Below are 21,204 nucleotides of genomic sequence, written 5' to 3' on the forward strand. Positions count from 1 at the left end.
GAAAAAAAAATTGCAGACTGGGAGGAGATTTCCAGATGGTCTATGGCCATCCAACTTCCAGAGTATTTTTAACCTACAGTCTTGTGGCTACCAGAATGCTTTCTGGTTAGACACCCAATGCCGAGTCATAACTGTTAGTTTTGCTATGTATTATTTCCTTAGTTGCAAAGCTTAATTATTAAATTTAGTTTCAGCAAGTAAATTAAAATAGCATAAAATACTTTTGCCTGGAAGTCCTGTCTTTCAAATGATTATAGCATACACAAAACAAGCATTATTATGATGATTTTGTATGTAACAAAAACCAGCTAGGTTGTGGGGATTATAAAGGATAAAAGCAGGAAGCAGGGCCAGCGCCATGGCTCACTAGGCTAATCCTCCGCCTTGCGGCGCCGGAACACCGGGTTCTAGTCCCGGTCAGGGCGCCGGATTCTGTCCCGGTTGCCCCTCTTCCAGGCCAGCTCTCTGCTGTGGCCAGGGAGTGCAGTGGAGGATGGCCCAAGTGCTTGGGCCCTGCACCCCATGGGAGACCAGGATAAGTACCTGGCTCCTGCCATTGGATCAGTGCGGTGCGCCGGCAGCAGCGCGCCGGCCGTGGCGGCCATTGGAGGGTGAACCAACAGCAAAAGGAAGACCTTTCTCTCTGTCTCTCTCTCTCACTGTCCACTCTGCCTGTCAAAAAAAAAAAAAAAAAAAAAAGGATAAAAGCAGACTCCAAAGCAGATATGTGGAATGTGCGCCCGCCCTCTGCAGCTCAGGGAAAGGTCACAAAGGCTTTTGCAGCCTCACAGGCGGACTGCACTGCTTCCTCATCTCTGTCACTGGCTCTTCAAGTGCACTGCCCTGCTCTTGGGAGCTCTGGATGCCTTACTGCATGGGACATCCCTTGAGGACTGCCAGTGCCAAGTCTTACACTGATTTCTATGACGTCACCACTAAAAATATATTTATTTGAAAGTCAGATTGTGGCTGGCACTGTGGCATAGCAGGTAAAGTCACCACCTGCAGTGCCGGCATCCCATATAGGCAGCTGGTTCTAGTCCTGGCTGCTCCACTTCTGATCCAGCTCTCTGCTGTGTCCTGGGAAATCAGTGGAAGATGGCCCAAGTCCTTGGGCCCCTGCACCCATGTGGGAGTTCCGGAAGAAGCTCCTGGCTCCGGATCGGCACAGCTCTGGTCTTTGTGGCCAACTGGGGAGCGAACCAGCAGATGGAAGACCTGTCTCTCTGCCTTTCCTCTCTCTGTGTAACTCTGACTTTCAAATAAATAAATCTTTAAAAAAAAAGAAAGAAGAGAGACAAGGGGAGAAGGAGAGAGAGACAGATATATACACACAACAGAGAGAGAGGGGAAGAGAGAGAGAGAGAGGGGGAGAGAGAGAGAATGAGAGAGAATGAATATCTCCACCGGGTCAGTTCTCAAATGCCTGCAATAGCCAGGGCTCAGCCAGGTCGAAATGAGGAGCCAGAAACTCCATCTGGGTCTCCCACATGGGTGGCAGGGACCCAATACCTTAGCCATTACAGACTACTTCTGATGCGCATTAACAGGAGGCTAGAATTAGAAGTAGAGCTGAGACTTGAACTCAGGCGCTCTGATATGGAAGGTGAGCATCCCAAATGGCTCTTTAATGACTGTGCCAGATGCCTGACCCCACGGTCACCATCTTTCCAGGGAAAAATATGGCTAAATAGCAGCAATTTCAAAGGCTTCATTTTAGTGGCTGATGAAACCCATGATGATTCAAGGAATGACGATCCAATGAATTAAGGTTTGGGGACAAGAACAGAGTCCACACTACAAAGAAGAACCAGAGTTGGCCTCACCATATTGAGAACTCAGCAAACTTTGCAGAGAGCCCTGGTGCCTGGAGCCTGAGCAGAGGCCTTGGGAGGCTGGGAGGAGAGCCCCAGATGTGACAAGAGGGTAATCAGAGCTTCCTGTTGGAGTGGGGGAGGGCTTCAAAGATCCTGTGATTTTTTATTTTATTTTTTTTAGCCTCAAGGAGAAAAGGGTCAGGCATCCACATACACTGCAGGAAAGTGGCTCCGATCACAAGCATTGAGAGGCAAGCTTCTTAGAGGGCAGAATGGTTACTAGGGGTGGCTGGGAAGTCTCTCCCTCTGGACATCTTTAAATAAAGTTTGGGCTCTCATCTGTCACTACTGATTTAGGAGTAAGTCTCATTTGGCTGGGAAGTGAGGGTAAATGATCTCTCGAGGACTCTAGCCCAAAGGCTGGGGGGAACACAGAACCCTGAGACCATGTGACAAGAACAGGTAGTAGGCAAGTGGCCACTGAAACCCCATCTCTGCTTAAGAGAGTCACATTTGCCTGTGTAATGCATGAACTGGCTAAAGTCTGGTGCAACACAAAGTGGTGCCCTTGTCTCTCTGCTCCTCTAGCCCCAGCCAGTTTCCAGGCACAGGGCAGGAGGACTCTACCGAGAGCAGCCGACCTTCGCAGCAGTCTTGGCAGAAGGCCCAGCGGACCATGGCAGTGGTCCTCAAACTTTTGAGTGCATTTGAATCCCACGGAGGGCTTGCTACATTACAGACTGATTCAGTGATGAGAGTTTCTGATTCAGTAATCTGAGGTGGGGCTGAGGAATTTGCAAGTCTAACAAGCCTGCAGATGCTGCTGATGCTGCATGTTTGGGGACCACACTTCAAGCAATGACTGCTCCAAAAATGTAGTTGATCAGTTTGATGGAAAGCCACTGTCAGAACCGTCCTCTGCTGCTCTGCATATAAACTCGGTTGTACTGCAGCCTCCATTAATTCAGAGAGAAGCTAGTTTATCAAAACACACTGTTCTCTACTTGACAAGTGATTTCCAAAAATCCTTAGTTAGCATTTAGTTACAGCTCTTGGTCTTCAGAGCAATTAACAAGAATTATTTAATCCTTCAGGTTTCTCAGGGACTGGGAAAGCAGAAAACATTCTTCACATACAATAAAGAGTACAAGCCATGAAGAGAGATTCCAGAGCTACATCTAGAACAGATGCTGACGAGTGAAAGTTGCGAAGACTGGGGGTCATGGTGAAGATGTACGGCTTCTCATAAAAGCTCCCCAGTGTCCCTCAGCTAGGAGCAAACCCAACACATCAAGCACACGACACTGAGAGATGTGACAGGCAGACATTAACACATGCTTGTGTGCTGCTTCTGGGTGACCGCACTGGGACAAATTTGCTGGAAGGCAATTTGTCAACAGTTATCCAAAGTTTCAAGATGAAACTTGACCCAGCCATTCTACATTTAGTAGCTTATTATTGAAAAAATTTTAAAAAATTAATTTCCTGAGAGAGAAATAGACACACCTGCCATTCACTGATTCACTCTCCAAACGCCTAGGAGCCAGAAACTCAAGCCACGTTTCCCATGGGGGTGGCAGGAACCTAAGTACTTGAGTCATTACTTGCTGCCTCCCAGGGTACGCATTAGCAGGAAGTCAGAACCAGGCATTCTGAAATCCAATATGAGCTCCTTAACCAATGTATTAATTGCTGCACCAAACATCCACCCATATTTTAGTGGCTTAGGCAGCTGCAAACGGTTTCCTTTGGATATCTCTATAATATATAACAATGAACATGCGGTGCCTTTGTAATAAGAAACAAAGTTGGGGCCGGCACTGTGGCGTAGCAGGTGAAGCTGTAACCTGTGATGCCGGCTTCCCATATGAGTGCCAGTTCAAGTCCTGGCTGCTCCACTTACAATCCAACTCCCTGCCAATGTGCCTGGGAAAGCAGTGGAGGATAGACCAACTCTTTGGGCATCTGCACCCATATGAGAGACCTGGAGGAAACTCCTGGCTCCTGGCTTTGGGTGGATCCAGCTCCTGCCCTGCCACTGAAGCCATTTGGGGAGTGAACTAGTGAATGGAAGATCTCTGCCCTGCCTGCCCCCTGTCCCCGCCGTAATTCTGCCTTTCAAAATAAACAAATACATCTTAGAAGAAACAAAGTTGAAATGTATGATTTTAGTTTAAAAAGCAAATTGCAAATGTGTGAGAAACACAGTTTTAAAATTTATCAGGTGTAAGTACACTTCAGGGTGTGTGTGTGTGTGGTCATCTTGAATTTACAAAGGAATCCAGGGATGAGCTCCTTCCTCTAGGAGGCACTGCAGTACAGCAAGTAGGAGCACAGGAAGCCATGTTTGGAGTACTGGCTTCATTTGATCTCTTGCCAACGCTGTGCTTTTGTTACCTCATCTGTAAAATGGATATGTTAATACCACAACCAATTTGTAGAGTTGCTGTGGGGATTACAGAAGATAATTCAGTGCCATACTATTAATCTGAGATTGGATGTTTCACAACGTCCCTTTCCAAAGCATTAGCATCCCACTGACAAGGAAGAGTAGAAGTAAAATCAGCGTCTGTGAGCATAACTGAATATTCTGGGCTACATGTTATCATGGCAGACTTCAGCAATGAACAGTCAGCAGATCAGTATCCTGGGCCAACAGTGAATTCCACTTGTGATGTAACACATGGTCCCTGCCTTCCAGGAGGTATGGATAACCAGGCATGTGTACAGTGTGATGTATGGCATGGCAGAAGGAAAGCATAGCAGAAGAAAGGCTCCTATGCGGGACCATGTCTTGGTGGCATTGTACTCAGGATTCCAGTTAATGCTTCCTTTAGGAATCCTTTCAAAGATGAAGTATGCGACTCTGAGCACAGACTGAGCTGGAAAACCCAACCAGTATTATAAAAGGCAGCACTAAATGATGGTGTTCAGATTCAATAGGTATTTTTGACAATTCTTCATATGTTACTAATATGTGTTTTTCGTTTTAATTTTGAATTGAAATGCTTGTTAAGATGCCATGGTAAAGGACATAAGCAGCCACGTTATACTACTAAGGAACAAAATAGTTCATAGAAATGATTCCACTTAGGGGCTAGTATAGTGGTGTAGCAGGTTAACTTGCTGCCTGTGACACTGGCACAGTGAATTGGTTCAACAGAGCCCCAGCTGTTCCACTTCAGATCCAGCTTCCCACTAATGCACCCTGGGAGGCAACAGGTATTGACTCAAATGCTCAGGTTTCTGTCACCCATCTGAAAAACCCAGATGGAGGTCTTGGATCCCGGCTTTGGCTTGACCCAATCCTGGATGCTGCAGCCATTTGGAGAGTGAACCAGTGGATGGAAGATTCTCTCTCTTGCTCTGTGTGTCACCCTCTTTCTGACATTTGGCTTTTCCAATAAATAAAAATTTTTCTAAAAAAGAATTGCTTCTACCTAAAAGTACACCTCATTATTAAAAGCGTAGCCAGCCTCAAGCTTTTATTAAAGGAAACTCCAGAAGATAAGGCACAAATTGCAATTTTCTTAAAAAAAAATAAAGTTTAACACAAGTTTTTTCTTCACTAAACACAATTTAGAAGATAAATTTAAGAGGAGCCATCATTTAGGGTTGGATCCAAGAAAAACATTAAGATAAAAACCTGCATACAAATGTGTATAGCATCTCTCTATATCATTGCCAAAACATGGAAGCAAGCAAGATGACCTTCAATAGATAAATGGATCAACTGTGGTAGATCCATGTGATGAAATATTATTCAGAAAAGGGAGGTAATCAGCCATGAAAAGACATGGGGGAACCTGAAACACAAGGCTAAGTGAAAGAAGCCAGTGTGAAAAGGCACACTGTGTGATTCCAACTGTGTGGTCTTCTGGAAAATGTAGGGCTATAGAGAGAGACAGTGAAAAGATCAGTGCAGGTTTAGCGGGGAAGGGACCTTAGAAAAGTTACTAAGCTTCCTTTGGTCTTTGTTCCCTTAGGTATAATGCAGGGCTACAGCAATACCTACCTTGTGGATTAATGAGTCAGTGTACATTCTTCACTTATGTGGGGCCAGCTCTGATAGACTGATTTCAGGAGACCTTGCCTATGTCATTTTTGGGATCACCTCTAACTAGCCCGTGGGCTGATTGGTAAAGTGAGCACCTCCGTGGTGGTACTTCTCCCATTGTGGGGTCAATGTCTACACCTTGGTTTCTGCCACTGGACTGTCAGCTCAGTGAGAGCAGAGGCTGAATCTTAATCACTTTGTTGATAAAATAAAGAAATATTTCTCAAAATACTGAACTACCTCAAATTAGGAAAGAAATTTTAATTTGTTAAAATGTAAAACAGTGTTCCTCAGAAAGTTCACAGAAAATGAAATTAAATATTAAGTGTACTTCAGTGCAAATTTTTGTTTTTAAATCCATGCACAGGAGGGGTCTTTATAAAGTTAGTGGAGATGTGTATTATTAAATAGGTATGCATGGATTTCATTTTTTGCATCAGAATACACTTATCTTTTAATTCTAGTTTCCATGAACTTTTTCAAGTACACTCATACTGTTGAGAGTCTTTTAAATTAATGAGTAACATTTTAATTCACAATATTTTGACCTAATAATATTATTATATGCAGAATTTAAGATCTTTGGTATCATAATGTATTTTCCATGGGGAAATCTGCTAGTACTAGGACTTTTGGCTATAATGTCACCAGGTTGAAAATGGAGAAAACTATCACTTTGGCTTCAAACTGAAGATTAACTGCCACGTGAGATCCATTCCACTTTTAGCTGGCAAACATTCTAATTCACAAATGCAACAGTCCCAGATAACAGTTCAAAATCGGTTCTAGTGGTTCCAGTGAATGCAAAGTTAGCTACCGTATCAAGGACTGAGATATATTTAATCAAGATGAGAATTAAGGGTTTATGACAGTCTAAGAAGCAATAAAATTACTATTTTCATATAAACTACCTAAAACAAACATCAAGGGCAGCAAACCAGAAAAATGCCCCAAAGAATAGAAGAATGCCTTCTAAATAGACAGCTTTTTCAAGGTTTCATTTTAAGCGACAGACAAGTATTTAACTAAATTATTCTCTACTGAGACTATTAAAATGGCTTGGCTATCACTAGCAGGATGTAATTTCAGATACATTCAATCTCAAGAAATTGGCTGAAGTTCAAATCACAGATCTGGTGTATTTTAAATGGTGCTACAAGCACTACGCAGTATTTATGCTGATTACAACATGGAAGTAGCTGGGTCTCAGGTAATTTAGTTAATAGTATTAAATCAGAGATGCCAAATTAATTTCTTAGACATGTTCATAAATATCTCTAAAGTCATTCTGAGGCTTGATGATTGAAAAATTTTTGCATTTGCTCATTGTCCATTGGTGACACAATTTAGGTCAGATAACTATATTTAGAACATAAGATTTCTAGAATTATAAAAGCGGGAAGAACCCTAAAGGGCATCGAGTCCAAGGTTCTCATTTTCTAAGTAAGCAGCAGAGGCTCAGGAGAAACAGGAGAATGTGGTTAAAAGCTTGGACTCCAGAGGCAGATAAACCTAGATTTTAGGCCCAGATTGGCAAACTGTGTGACCTCAAGAAAGTTACATACCTTCCCTAACTCTGCTCTTAATCTGTAAAATGGGAATAATAACTGTATGAGCACACACTGTGATTATCCAGTGGATGTGAGCAGCTTTATTAGTATTATTAATTATTATTATTACTATTATTAAAAGTGACTTCCAAGGCAAGTGAGCAGCAACAGAAGCAGAATGTCAGTACCTGGGATAAAAATCATTGGTACTGACAATTTAAGCATTAACTTTACATCTAGTAGAAGGGCAATTATTATAGCTGTTTTGCTATTAATCAGAAAAGTAACCTAGTGATTACATCCTGAGGTCTCAATTTCACGAACACTTGTACATATTTAGCTTTCCATGAACAATGGACAGTTCATGTTGACCTTCATAATTGCTTTGGCTCAGTTATATGTTGTGAAATATTTTCCAACCAAAGCTACTCATATTAAAATAAATGACAAAGTATACCTGTCCCAAATTAAAGGTAGGGTTCACTTGCTAGTGATCTTAAGTTTGACTTTGGTTACTTGCTGTATTCAATGAGCTCAATATTCTTGACTTGCACTGTCAGATAATTGCCATATCCTCTACACATGTGCCATGAAGAAAGCAAGCTTACGAACCCATGCTGGTAGGTGCCCAGGTGGCTCTGCAGTATGAGAGGGGTTTGCTTTGGCAAAAACAGACTCCAAGGGAACCAGCACCCACAAATCAGACATTTGGAATTTTGCCTCTGGCTCATTCCACTCAGAGTTAAATGTTTTATTTTTAAAAAAGATGAATAGTTAAGAGGTCTCATGAAAATCATTAGCTTTATGTAATATCCTCCCAATGCCTCTGCTTTAGTAATTTTTAGTTAATTGGTGGTCTTTTCAACAAATATTCTTAGACAGTCATGTGGGTGCTTAAAACATTTTCTTGTTTAACTGAAGATACTTCCTCTAATCTGGAGAATGATCAATGTTCATACAATTCACCTTAAACCTTTAAAACTTTAAGAGGAATGCAATATGGGATAACTGTGTCAAACAGACACTAACTCAAACCACAGGGAAATAAGCTCAAGTATGAACAAGAACAAAGTCCAAACATCTTTTTTTTTTTTTTTTTAAAATACACTCCCAATGTGATCCAGCAGACCAGCCAATGAAGAAAATAGCAATTTGAAAGGTGGCAATTTGTATCCTTACCCAGTATTTAGTATTTCAGCTACTAGAGAGAAAACAATTTGGAAAACTTACCCGCATTTTTGCACAAGCATCTTGGGTTGATTCTGTCCCCCTGAGCTCTTTGATCAGCATAGAACCTAAATACTAAAATATAAAAAATACAATGCTTTATGAAGAAAAGTATAACAATTTAAAAATAAACTGGAAGTACTACTGGCTAGATTTCCTGCCTATTTATTATTGCCTGACTTTTAAAAATGAACAGAGGGGCAGGTGTTGTGGTGCAGCGAGTTAAGCTGCCACCTGCGACACTGGCATCCCATATCAGAGCGCTAGTTCAAGTCCTGGCTTCTTCAATTCCTATCCAGTTCCCTGCTGAGGTGCCTGGGAAGGCAGAGGAGGATGACCCCAGTCTTGGGTCCCTGCCACTCACGTGGGAGACCTGGAGGGAGTCCTGGGCTCCTGGCTTCAGTCTGGACCAGTCTCAGCTGTTGGGGCCATTTTGGGAGTGAATCAGTGGATGGAAGATCTCTGCCTTTCACATTGGAAAACAAAACCAACCAACTAAAAACCACCCAAAGCAAACAGTAACTAATCCTAACAAATAAATACATTTGTAATTAGAATGCAGCAGAATTAACCATGAGTTTTGGAGGCTGAAAATTGCTCTTTATAATGAAACGGCAGCATTTTCTAAAGTTGCCGTCGTTCAAATCATATTTAACTGCAAAATGGGGGCATCTAAAAATGTTTTCCTTTTTTTTTCCTTGAGGCAGTAATGTCTGTAAAAATAAATCATGCTACTCTCTCTGTAATTACAGGGTTGTATGAGACAGCTGAGAAACCAAGCAACATGCCCCCTATTTGGGCTTGTTCAGCTCCATAGGTAATTAGTGTTGGGCTGCTCTTAGGCAGAGAAGCAGATTTAGACCCTTTTCATTCACAGCTGTGTTCCCCACGTTTAATCCACCTGAGAATGGATAGGAGGGTGGGGAGGGGAAGGCTATTCTCAGTTTTACAGAAGTCAGAGTTGAGCCCCTGGTGGGCTTGGATGGCTAGATGGAGGCAGGGTAAGCATGAGAATATCTTCTCCCAGGGACTATCATGCATCAGGTGGGCGGATCTGACACTAGCCTGGTGCAAAGTGCCATCCATGCTCTAGCTTCTGGTGGGCGGTAGATAGTTTTAAGCTTCAACAGGATTCCTTCATTTTATCATTTTTTCCCTCCTCTCTAATGCCTTTCAAGAAAAAAAGAGGGTCTATACATCTTTTGAAAAAGTGAATTAATATAATTATTTCAGGAGAGATTTGAAAAATACTTCTTGCCATGACCAGAGACACCCTGGTACACTGTAGAAACAGGGCTGGGATCAGCCTTGTAGACCAGAGAGGTCCTGACTTGAGTAGCACATGCAAAGGCACAACAGCACAGGCCTGGTCGAAGGCCATGAAGACAGGCTGAGGGAATACTGGGCTTGCATTTTGAAGGCAGGAGCCACTTCAACCTCATACGTTTTGAGTGATTGCTATTAAAATAATTCCAATGCTGCAAGATAAGGAAGCAGTCAAGGAGCAGATAGCGCAAAAATGGAAAACAGTCCAAATTGCCACGAGATAACCAAAATGCCACATCTAAATGAAATTAAGGAAAACGATCTTGGTAAGGTTCCCTATCTTCTAAGTTATCAGGAAAATTTGCCTTAATTGAAATGTGTTTCTTTAAGACAGGCAGTTTCAGAAGACTGCTTAAGAGTTCAGCCACTTTTTCTGCTGTAGACATGACAACCACCACCTGTCCCAAGCACACAGTATTTTTTGAACATTTACCTGGTGCATATTATTACTCACAATTCTCACCTAAGCCTAACTATTCCTTTACCTCTAAAAAGAAAGAGGAGTATAACCCTACTATTGCTGACAATGAAAAGAATGTGGTATTTATATAAAGTGGTGGACCCCATGTTCTGAGGTCACAGGGAATGAGTAAAAGGGTGCACCTACGCTATACTCACACTTGTTTCCATTTCAAGACTGCTTTAGTACACTGACTCTAAGACACACGACTGTATAAGAAGGCAGAAAACAGACTTAAGCTTTCAAGAATAAAAGGGTTATAAATCTCTGGTTGTTTGGACTTTGGACAGAATGATGCTTTAAGAAAAAGAGGAGGGGAAACATTTTAGAAATTTCAGCCATGGCCATTTTGGTATTTTTTTCAATATAAATGAAAACAAATAAGAAACATAACTTCTATCCCCATTTGTACCCAAAGACTGAATTCAGGGTAACTTACAAAAGCTTTGTAATCGCATGATTGGAAGATGAGCTTTTCTGGGTGATGTTGCCAGTACTGTACTGGAGTTGAGGCTGTGGCTTCGTTTGGAGGTCTCAAGGTAATGGAAGGTTCTCCCCAGTCTCCTGTCTGAAAATGACATTTATTCTAGAGGCAGTACAAGCAGGAAGCAAAGTTCACCCCCTATAGCTAGCCTGAGTTCACTTTCTAACACATGTGCTGCAAATGTGAAATGCATTTTGGTTACTTTTATTGGTTATTAAGTTTTTGAGTATACTTATTAGCACGTTTCTCCAAGTTAACTTTTGAAGCGTGAAGAAGTTGATTCATTTTTAGAATAACAGCCTAAGTTAGAAAATTTTAAAATAAAACATGAAGATACTAAGAAATAATCTATTAGTTTATTAGTTTCTGTTACAACAGAAACAAATCTGTAATCTTTGAAAGAATTTTCTGTTTTTAGATGACTATTTGAAATTTTTAGTTTGAATAGCTTTTACATTCAGAATGCAGAGTTCTATAAATTTCAGTTCCCAAATAATGACATGTACCATGTTCTTTGAATAATTTTATATTTTTGGAGATAAGTATGATACTATGAACAATTTTAGCAAAAAGTTTACTAATGACTAACAAGTAGTTTCTCTCATTGAATTCAACTGTGTTTGACTTAGCGCCACCATGGTTGTCTTGGACATATTTAGCTACCCTGCTCAGAAAACCCAAAACACCAATGATGACTAAACGCTTAAATGCCAAGGTTGCTCAGATATGCCTATGCATGTACCTGAGGAACCTCATTTATGAGAATAAGCACAGGCACATTTGGTAGTGTATCTCATAATACCCATGCCCACTAAGACCTAAAATATTTATCAATTTCCATGAGGTCAGCATCAACCAGTTTTATTACTGTAATGGTTGGTGTGAGCATCTGTAAAGTCAAAGGTCTCTGTTGGCATGGTTTTTCTGGGCTCTAACCTGATTTACATAGTATACCTAGGATATTTCATATTGTTTTCTCATTTCTCAAAATCCAGTACTTTGTTCTCAAGGGGACATAAACTAAACAATAACAGATTCTGGAAGACACTCTCTTCTAACTTTGATTTGGCTGGTCTTACAGAATGATGAGAAATTGAGGAACAGAATAAAAATGTCTTATGAACTCCAAAACCAAATAAAACCTTGGAGAGAGACAAAGTTCTATAGAACCAGTAGCGGTTGGCTTCACTGGTGTAGGATTTCTTAAGGAGAATTTTCAGAGTTCAGGACAAGAATGTGAAATTTTGGCTGAAGGTGCGTGTTTTGGGGGAGAAAGGAAGTCCATGGCTTTCATGAAGATACTTCCCAAATTTAAGAGTCACAGTCATCCAGGAATAGCTTCGCAGCCTAGCAATTTCTGCTGTGCAGTTTGGGCTTACGATAGATGGGATGTGAGGCAGCTGCCAATGATGGAAAGTGCCAGGCAAAGACCTTGCCTCCTGGAAGTTTCTAACTGGTTTTGAACAAGAGAAAAATGCAGAGGCTCTTTCATAGCAGTAGACAGCTAGAGGCAGCTGTCTCAAGGTGGGTCTCTTCCAAGCTGTGACCACTCAGAGCCCCACCCGCTGTCTCTCTGCTCTGTTGTCACCTACTCTGTTATTTTGGTTCTATTTACTGATTTACTAATACATTACTTGATACTCCCATTCCTTATCTGTTGAGAGTATTAAGACTTTACCTGTTAATATTAACTTTTGCATCTTTTCATGTTTTGTGAGCTGTTCCTGGACCATTCTTGAGGTTTTCTCCTTATATGAATTGTTCTTTGGAAAAAGCAACAACTGAATGCAATTTTAGAATTTTTTTTTCTAGCTTCCTAGTTTGAGTTTTTTGTTTCCTTGTCTCTAAAATGTCTGGATCTTTATTCTCTCTCCAGTCTACCTCAACTGGCTGTGATTTGCTCTCAAAAAGCTACCAGAAGATACAAAATGGAGGATATTTGGATTTTGTTAAGATTTTGAAGCTGAGTTTAGTAACTTTTAAGTCACAACAGCTTAAAACTCTATAAACGTGCTGCTGTGGGTTCTCAAAGTTCTCCCCAGATCCTCTAAGTTGCCCCATTAGCTTCTCCCCACTTCTCTCCCCTCCCCTGATAAAGAAACAACAACATAGCAAACAGGTATTATACATTTAAGTCACAGGTAACACTGTTAACAGAACAACAGAAGTTTGCACACAACTCTGAGGAATGATACAAAAGGAGGATCTGGTTGGCATCAAAAGGTCCTTTGATCCAGTGTCTGCTGATGTGACCATTCAAACCAAGCATGGCATCTTCATGTTAGCCCTGATCCAGTTTAGCAGAGGAACAGCTTGGCCGGGCTCAGCAGGCAGACTCTCAAAAAGCCTGAACAGACATGGCAGGAGCTGGGGGTTTATGGGTTGCAGGGAAAGGACTGGGAATAGGGCAGTGGTGGGAATGGGTGGGGTGAAGCTAAGATTATGGGAACATTTCGTGTATTAGTACATTAAGCATGCAAATCATATGCAAATCCATTCTCTAATTGTTCAATTATCTCACGCACTTTTATAATTAAACTTTAATGTGAGTTCCATACACTTAAAGCACAAACTACAGCCAAATGCTGATCCAAATATTTACATCATCCACAGAAACTGTAGCAGCCACTTTGGGAATAATAAGCCCCAGAACAGACAACCTATACAACCTCAGTCTGGAAATCATCAGGCTCTCTTACTCGAAGCCAGTTGAAGAAATCAGTAGTGCACCCACTTAACTCCACTTAGGTAGAGCCATCATCTGCTCTTCTGTAACTCTACTTTGTTCAAAAGCCACAAACCACCTGCTTTGAATCTGGAGTGATCTGATAGGACCTTCCATAGATACTATGTTCAGAGATAATTTTAATGAAGAGAAATACAATCCTTACTTCATTTTCCTTGTGGCCTTAAAACATTGTTTCAATCCAAATATTCTCAAATTCCCTACAGGCCAGAATCTACTTTTTTGGAATAGATGTCAAGTTCTGCCATACATAGTACTATTTCCAGAAATTCATTTTCAAACCCAGGGAAAAGTGTTTTTAAGATTGCATTTATAAGAAAATAAGTTTCTTTTCTTCCTGGTAATTTTATCAACTTTTGTCCCTTTTTAAAAGCTTAGATCTAAGAATACTTAGAAGACTCAACCTGTAGATGTTGAGTTTTCACTTTGGAATTAGTTAAATGGGAATGGATGGACTCCAACAGCAGGACTTCGACACCATTGCAAAGGACAGCTACAACCTTGGCCCTTGGCTGGGATTCAGCTCTATCAGGTTCACCACCAGCAAGAACAAAATAATTCAGAGAAGGGTGCCTTAGGTCTCAACCCTCCTGGAGGCTGAATTACAGCAGGAATACGCTGCAGGAGGAGCTAAGCGGAGTGGTTAGTCTGTGGAGTGGTAGAAGAGACCAAAAAATAAATAAGGGCTTTTATCTCAAACATCAAATAATTTTGACCTGTAAGTACAGGTTAGGTCTTATTAAGTAGTACCTTCATATCTACAGAATACTTGCATTTGCTCAGTCAATATTTTAAATTAAATAATTCCCCATTTAAAAATGCTTATGACATATTAAATAAAAATCAAGCAGATTTATGAAGTCTTGCCTCAAATAATGGCTTATAATCAAAACTTTAATAAAAAGTTAAACATGGGTAACAATGATGGCAGAATACTTAATTAGAATAACAAAATGAAGTAGGAAAAGTTTGGTTTAGAAATTCCATCACATTTTAAACTATAACTGACACAGATATGCTTAGAGGGCTTCTGTAAGTAGTTACAGAAGAGAAACTGAAATAATTCAAGGAATCTGTAATATGTGCTTCAGGCTATTTCTTTAGAGCTTAAAATACTTGGAGAAAAATCTTTCCTTTAGGTTCATGTATTTAAGTGATCAATATTCTAAGAATTTGGTCATGGCTTAAAATCTCATTTATTTGGTATTTATTTTATATATATATATATATATATATATATATATATATATATATATATGCCTCTAGGCTTTTTCAATTTTTTTATAAGCAGACTAAAACACAACAATTCAACAGAGGGCAATGAACATCATTAACTATCTCTTCAAACTTAAACAAAAATTAACTTGTAACACAAATGGGAAACATAATTTGAGATTATAGTTTTAAATGGAGAGTTGATTCTGTTTAGCAGATATTTCTCAACTGTGAAGTATAAATTCATAGTCTGGCTGAGTGTGATGGATTGTAACTGGGCCACATACAATAATGTGGTTAAAGCAAACACTCTCTTATATCATCAGATGAAAAATATAAAACCACCAGCCAAATGTAGTCATTACATATAAGACATTTACAGCTGTCTATAGAGACAGATTTTACTGGGTGACAGATTCCAAAATAAGCTTTTAAACTTTCCATTATTTCAAAAGCTGTTAGATGGCTATAAGTCTTTAGTTTACAGGCACCAGATATCTCGGGGAAATTCAGAATCAGATCACATCATCTGGATCTCTCCCCAAAAAGGGAAACTGAGTATTACATATTCTGTAGGCTCTGAGAATGCACAGGGGAAAACCCTGCACACTTGTATCTTCTTCTTGAGAGGAAAACTCCATAAGTATATCAACAAATAATGAACAGTCATCATTATGACTTAGCATTCTAACATTAACAGAAAAGGTATGGTGTTTTCAAGCTTTGAATCTATTGTTCTTAAATTTTTTTAGAATTAGTATTCATTTTTTCAATAGAAGTTTTTCTGCTATTCCCACTGGTCTGTTAGTAAATTTAGATCTGAATATTAACAATTATTATTCTCTATTTCTTCAGAACACTTAACGAAAAACTAAATTGATTTAAAGCAACAACTGTTATTTTAAGGTTTTATACTTTTAATAATTCTGATCCATTTCAGAGATGGGCTACCCAACATATCCATGGTGGATGTGATCACATTGACTTTCCATGCTCACTGCTGTGTACAGATCTACGCATCCAAATGTGTGAATGCACATAAGGACAGATCTCCTGCAGACATTCATACCCAGGATGCTGCAGTTCTTTCTAAAAATCTCCAAGGATACAGAATGTTAGTTTGGTCAAATGCAGTTGGTTATACTGAATGTGTTCCTTTTGATGATAAAGAGCAGAGATGGCCACTTCTGAACACATAAAAGCTTTGGTTAGCAATTACAGGTTCAGGAGGAGTTTCCGGGTCACAAGAACCGGCACCGATGTTCAGACACCATGGTCCTCAGGAGCCACAGCCCATGCACAGGAGGACAGAAACGCCTGGTGCAGCACCCAGCAGAGGCCCTTTGCATGCCACTCCGAGAACTTCACTCAGTGATTCTCAACCAAATGTCTCCACTTCTCAGCACACTACCCAGCGGGAACAATTTAACAGGTTGTGAGAATAAGAATGTATTTTAAAATAGAAAACATAAAAAACCTCAAATATTAAAATGTTCACTTTCCAAAGAAGAATTTTTCTTAAGTCTGCAAAGGCGAAATGTGCATGTTTGAATATTAAGCAGCTCAGAGTAAAATGGGTCACAATTTCACACACATTTCAAAGATCAATTCGGTATTTTCAAGTGGAAAAAGGCTGAGAACCACGTTGTAGCTGTAACAGTGCCTCTCCCCTGCTAACTTCCTCCCACATTTGCATAAAATGTGTAAGGGTTTCATGCAAATCATACTCAAATATGTCTCACAAGTAAAGCACACAAATCTTTGAGAATCATTAAACACAAAGGGTTGAAGAGCCTATGGACATGGGAAAGTACAAAGTGTGGAAGAATAACACTGATATATACGTGTGTGTATGTGTGTATAAATATATATTTATATATATCGATTTACCCTTTTCCTTTTTCCTGTGAAAGCAAGTTAACACAGATGCCTGGAATGAAAGCCAGAACTCACATGGGACAGATTTTTAACCGTGGACTTTAAAACCAAGCATGTTTATCACTTTAGGACAATGTTTGCACATCAACTAGTCACAAGGCACAGTAAATGAAGTATAGAAGACGAAGAACCTCAGAAGTCACCAGACGTTACACACTGTCTGCATTGCCAGGACATGGTACCTATAGCCGTTGACAACACTTTGCAACACAGTACACAGCGCAAGTTCAGGAAGAGGAAATAACCACATGTAACCTTACATTATGAACCTGATGGATTGCTGAGAAAGGAAATCCAGCGTTCTGATTGGTCCATATCTCACAGACAGACGACTGCTGATATAAACAGAAAACTATCTCATCTTGTCAATATTTAAAACATGACAGCTACCACGGTAGCATCCAGGAAGGAAAGAGGAAAACAATAAAATGCAAAGAATCATATTTCTTTAAAAACAACTAAAAACTGTTTTAGGGTACCCAAGGTTTAATCATTGACTTCTAAATCATTCTTTTTGCACAAAACATTTTGGGTTGGCTGAGGGAAAGAAGACCATTTATATATTAGTGTTATACCAAGTGAAATTACCAACACATTCAAATTTAGGAAAAACCAAACTGTGTCTTACATTTGCCAAAAAGAACAGAATACCTTTATGTGGTTACTTTCACAGAATAAATATTTTTATTAAGTTCAAGAAAGATGAGGGAAAAACCATCAACAGGTTAAACATTTTTATTTTCTTATCTTCAATGACCAAGAGCAAATATTGCAATAGAAGGATTTTTTTTTTTTAAAAAATTAGTCATTGCTCCATTTGATGAATCTAGAAAATAGAGTTCTCAGGGAAAAACTCTGTTCTCCAGGGTTCTAAAGGGCAAAACTCTGGATAGCAGAAGGAGTAGTGACCTTCTGCCCCCAGGAGGGGGCATAGTGGTAGACAGGCCAGGAGGGTGGCTGGAGCAGGGAGGGTCTGGGGTCAGGGAAGCTCAGCACTGTTAATCCAGTAGAAACTTCCAGAAACAGCATTCATGGGTCTAATGAATCAGCTCTATAACTTGAGCTCTACCATACCAATAACCATCTAAGGCAATAATGTTTGCTCAGAACGAAGCACCAAACCCACAGACACCCCACGGACACTCGCTCCTGGAGTGCCGGCAGAAAGTACCATGCAGCTGAGTTACAGGAAACAGCAGAAAGAGATGGGGCTCTCGGCCTGACCTTTACGGAGTTCTTTTACTGAATTCGATCGTTCTAAAAGACACTGTGGAATTCAATCACTGAAATGGCAGAGAGCCTAGATTAATTCAGCAAGCACGGTGAGCATCCTCAGAATTCACAAGCAGATTCCTACAGAGATCACTGCAGGAAAGAGACAGGCACATCCACACAATTCGGTTTAGAAAACCAGCAACCAAATTATGGAAAAGCAAGCTTACCTTGCCTGAAAGTTTCCCTATTCCCTACCCTCCCAGGAGCACCCACCAGAAATGTAAGCTCTCTCTCTGCAGGTACAAACACATCCCTGCCACACCCACTTTTGCTTTCCACCCCTCAGTCATCTGGATGGCTTGCTGAGGACAGGCTGTAACCGGCCTTCTTTTAAGGAAGTTAGAGCCCCAGGTCTGACCAAAGGGCACCTTCAACTGCCTCCCACTTGAATCAACTCTGGTATTCTCAGTTCCCTCTCTAAATGTCATGCTGTTTTCTCAGTGGGTGGTCTAGTGTCTGCTATCTTCAAAGTCTCTCTAGCCAGTTACATCTTGGGCCCATGAATCCCCCTGGTCTTGTCTCTAGTAGCCACTATCCGCTTCATCCACGCAGTGGTCTCTTGGTATCTGTGGGAACTTGATTCTAGGACCTGCCTTGGATACAAAAATCCATGGGTGCTGATGTCTTTTATTTAAAAAAAAAAAAATAGCTCCCACAATCTTCCTGTATACTTGAAATCATCCTACATTACTTGTAACACCTAAAACAACGCAAATGCTTTGTAGATAGTGGTTATGCTGTATTGTTTAGGGAATAATGACAAGAAGTCTACACATGCTCAGGACAGACTCAAATTTTTTTTCAAATATTTTTGATTCACCATTGGCTGAATCCACTGATGTGGAATCCTTGGATATGGAAAGCTGATTGTGCTTTTGCTGTATTACCAGCATAATTGGCACAAAATACACTTCCAGGGTTCCCTTGACCCTCTCAGCACTATCAGCCGTGGTCTTGAGCTAACTCTCTTACATAAATTGCAGCTTTTGCAATGTTTACTCATGTCTCATGCCAGCAATAACCCATGGGCCACCTGTCATCTGACAGATGAAGACATAAATGTTCAGAGAGGTTAAGTGGCTTGCTCAGGTCATACAGGGAGAGGTAGGTGTCAGTCCACTGGGATGACCTGGATGGAGGGCAGGCCTGATCCCGACTTCATCACAGAGCAGAGGGAAGCCTGGTTTTATGGAGACTGTTTTACAGAGCCTGAGACAAATCTATCTAACTATAACCTGTTCATGGCACAGTGTCAACTCCACATGGGCTCAAACACCTAAAAGCTTGTTTTCCAATCCTTCCAAATGGGTCCTTATCCAACCTCCTTGCCCTCACTGGCATCAAACTACAGCCTAGTCTAGGCAGACTGCATAACTTTCTGCTCACAGAATCCATTCTGTATAAAACTCCATCTTATTTCTGATACATAGATTGGAGAGGCTTGGTCCACACTTTGTCTTCTCTTCCCCTGCTCTTCTCTATGAGGGAGGCACAGCATGATCTCGCCTGGGCTGTCCCCCACCCTAAGCTCTCCCTTCTTCATGGGAAGAGTTGGGGAGAAGGGTACAGGAGGATAAGGATCCTCTTTCTTGTCTGGCCGTGGCTGAATTCCCCGATGGCTGTCACTGCTTTCCTGATAACACCCATGTGGCATCCACAGCCTTCTGTGGAGCAGGTGCACCCACCTTAGTTCTACTATGCACCTAGGTGAAGTCTCTGGAGGGCTCTCCACTGTACAGTCTCGTGTACAAGAGATCTGGCTCCAGCATGGGTCCCTGCAACTTCCACTCAGCACTCCCAAGGCACAAAGTCATGTACACTGAGGAGAGTCCATGTGTTGCTCTTACACAGTTTTTATGAGTTCCAATGATGTTTTAAACTCAGAAAAAGTGAGGTCTCTAGAATTTCTAATAATTGTGTGAGTTAGTGCAAATGGCAAAATGTTAGCTTGTAAAATAGAACTTACACTGATGGCAGTTAATTGTGTCAGTGTTATAAAAGCTATTTTTGTTATATAATAAAGCTGATAAATCCAGATATCACAGTTATTGTTAACAGTAAATGATTTATTAGGCTCACAGAACAGCAACATAAGGTGGACTAGCTGTAATTGGTGTATTCGTAATCTAAAATGACTCTTCTTCTAGACACAGGGTTATCAGACTGAGTACTAGAATGAATATTTTTAAATGCAAGAGGGTTTCCATGGCAGAAATTCATTATCTTCATGAATATGATATTTCTGGGGACAACATGTATGGTGGTACTGAGTTTTGAAGTTTTGAGAGAGAAAAATAGCATACAGGTGATAAAATTTCACCTAAGCCCCAAATTCCTAGAAAAGTGGTGATTTAAATTTGAGTTTTAATTAGGCATTACAATGTCTTCATCTGTAAAGAGGAATAATAATAGGGCTTGACCTACTTATTTCACCAGGTTGTGTGCAGCTCATACTAAGCTTTGTGAAACAGGGGACTTTTCCATGGCTAAATTCCTAGAGCATGGAACACAGAAAGCCCTCTTCCATCCTGAATGAATGGAATTGTGTAATATATTCAAAAATTCTTGGTACACAGTAAAGCACTACACAAACATTACTACTGTTATTTGTCATCCTTTGTCAATGGTCTGCTTTATTGTTGCCACTTATGCCTTTGGTAGAGGAAGTCACTGCCAACACACCGCTGATAAAATGCACTCAAAATTAATGCTGCGGACTTCTTGCTAGAACAGTCCTCATTTCTCCTGGTAAAGGCTGAAAAAGGACTGTCAGTCCTGCTACAGAGAGAAGGAACACCTGTCATTAGCACACCTATATGTCAAAGGGCAGCTTGTTGAGAGCTCAGAAGCAATTTGGTGCAAGAATGATAATTATTCCTCTGCAATTTCATTTTCTTATTAATTTCCTCTCAACTCCTTTTCCACATACACCGTAAAGGCAAATTCAGTTTACCTGAACCTGAATTACTACGGAATCCAACCAAATGGGGGTAAACATGTGGTGGTCTTATAACTGAAATAATTATAAGAATGTCATATTTATTTCTTTGCCAATAAAATCAACAGTATACAGTTTTATCTTTAGATATCACCCTTAACTCTGGAAATA

General features: G+C 40.5%; 1 protein-coding gene across 27 annotated transcripts in view; it reads right to left on the minus strand.

Moving 5' to 3' along the window:
• The window catches only part of ANKS1B (ankyrin repeat and sterile alpha motif domain containing 1B), a 1,216,905-nt gene that overhangs the window by 37,613 nt on the left and 1,158,088 nt on the right, over positions 1-21,204 (minus strand). For 13 of the 27 annotated variants that reach the window (XM_051846548.2, XM_051846546.2, XM_051846541.2 and 10 more), the window contains 3 exons: positions 17,081-17,155; positions 10,877-11,005; positions 8,655-8,726 (listed from right to left, as the gene is read on the minus strand). In XM_051846548.2, the coding sequence (XP_051702508.1) occupies positions 8,655-8,726; positions 10,877-11,005; positions 17,081-17,155 (276 nt within the window). The remainder of the gene's footprint in view (positions 1-8,654; positions 8,727-10,876; positions 11,006-17,080; positions 17,156-21,204) is intronic. The other 14 variants (XM_051846555.2, XM_051846554.2, XM_051846553.2 and 11 more) reach the window with 2 other exon arrangements.

This window comes from Oryctolagus cuniculus, chromosome 11 (genome assembly GCF_964237555.1).
Source record: "Oryctolagus cuniculus chromosome 11, mOryCun1.1, whole genome shotgun sequence".
NCBI classification, from domain to species: domain Eukaryota; kingdom Metazoa; phylum Chordata; class Mammalia; order Lagomorpha; family Leporidae; genus Oryctolagus; species Oryctolagus cuniculus.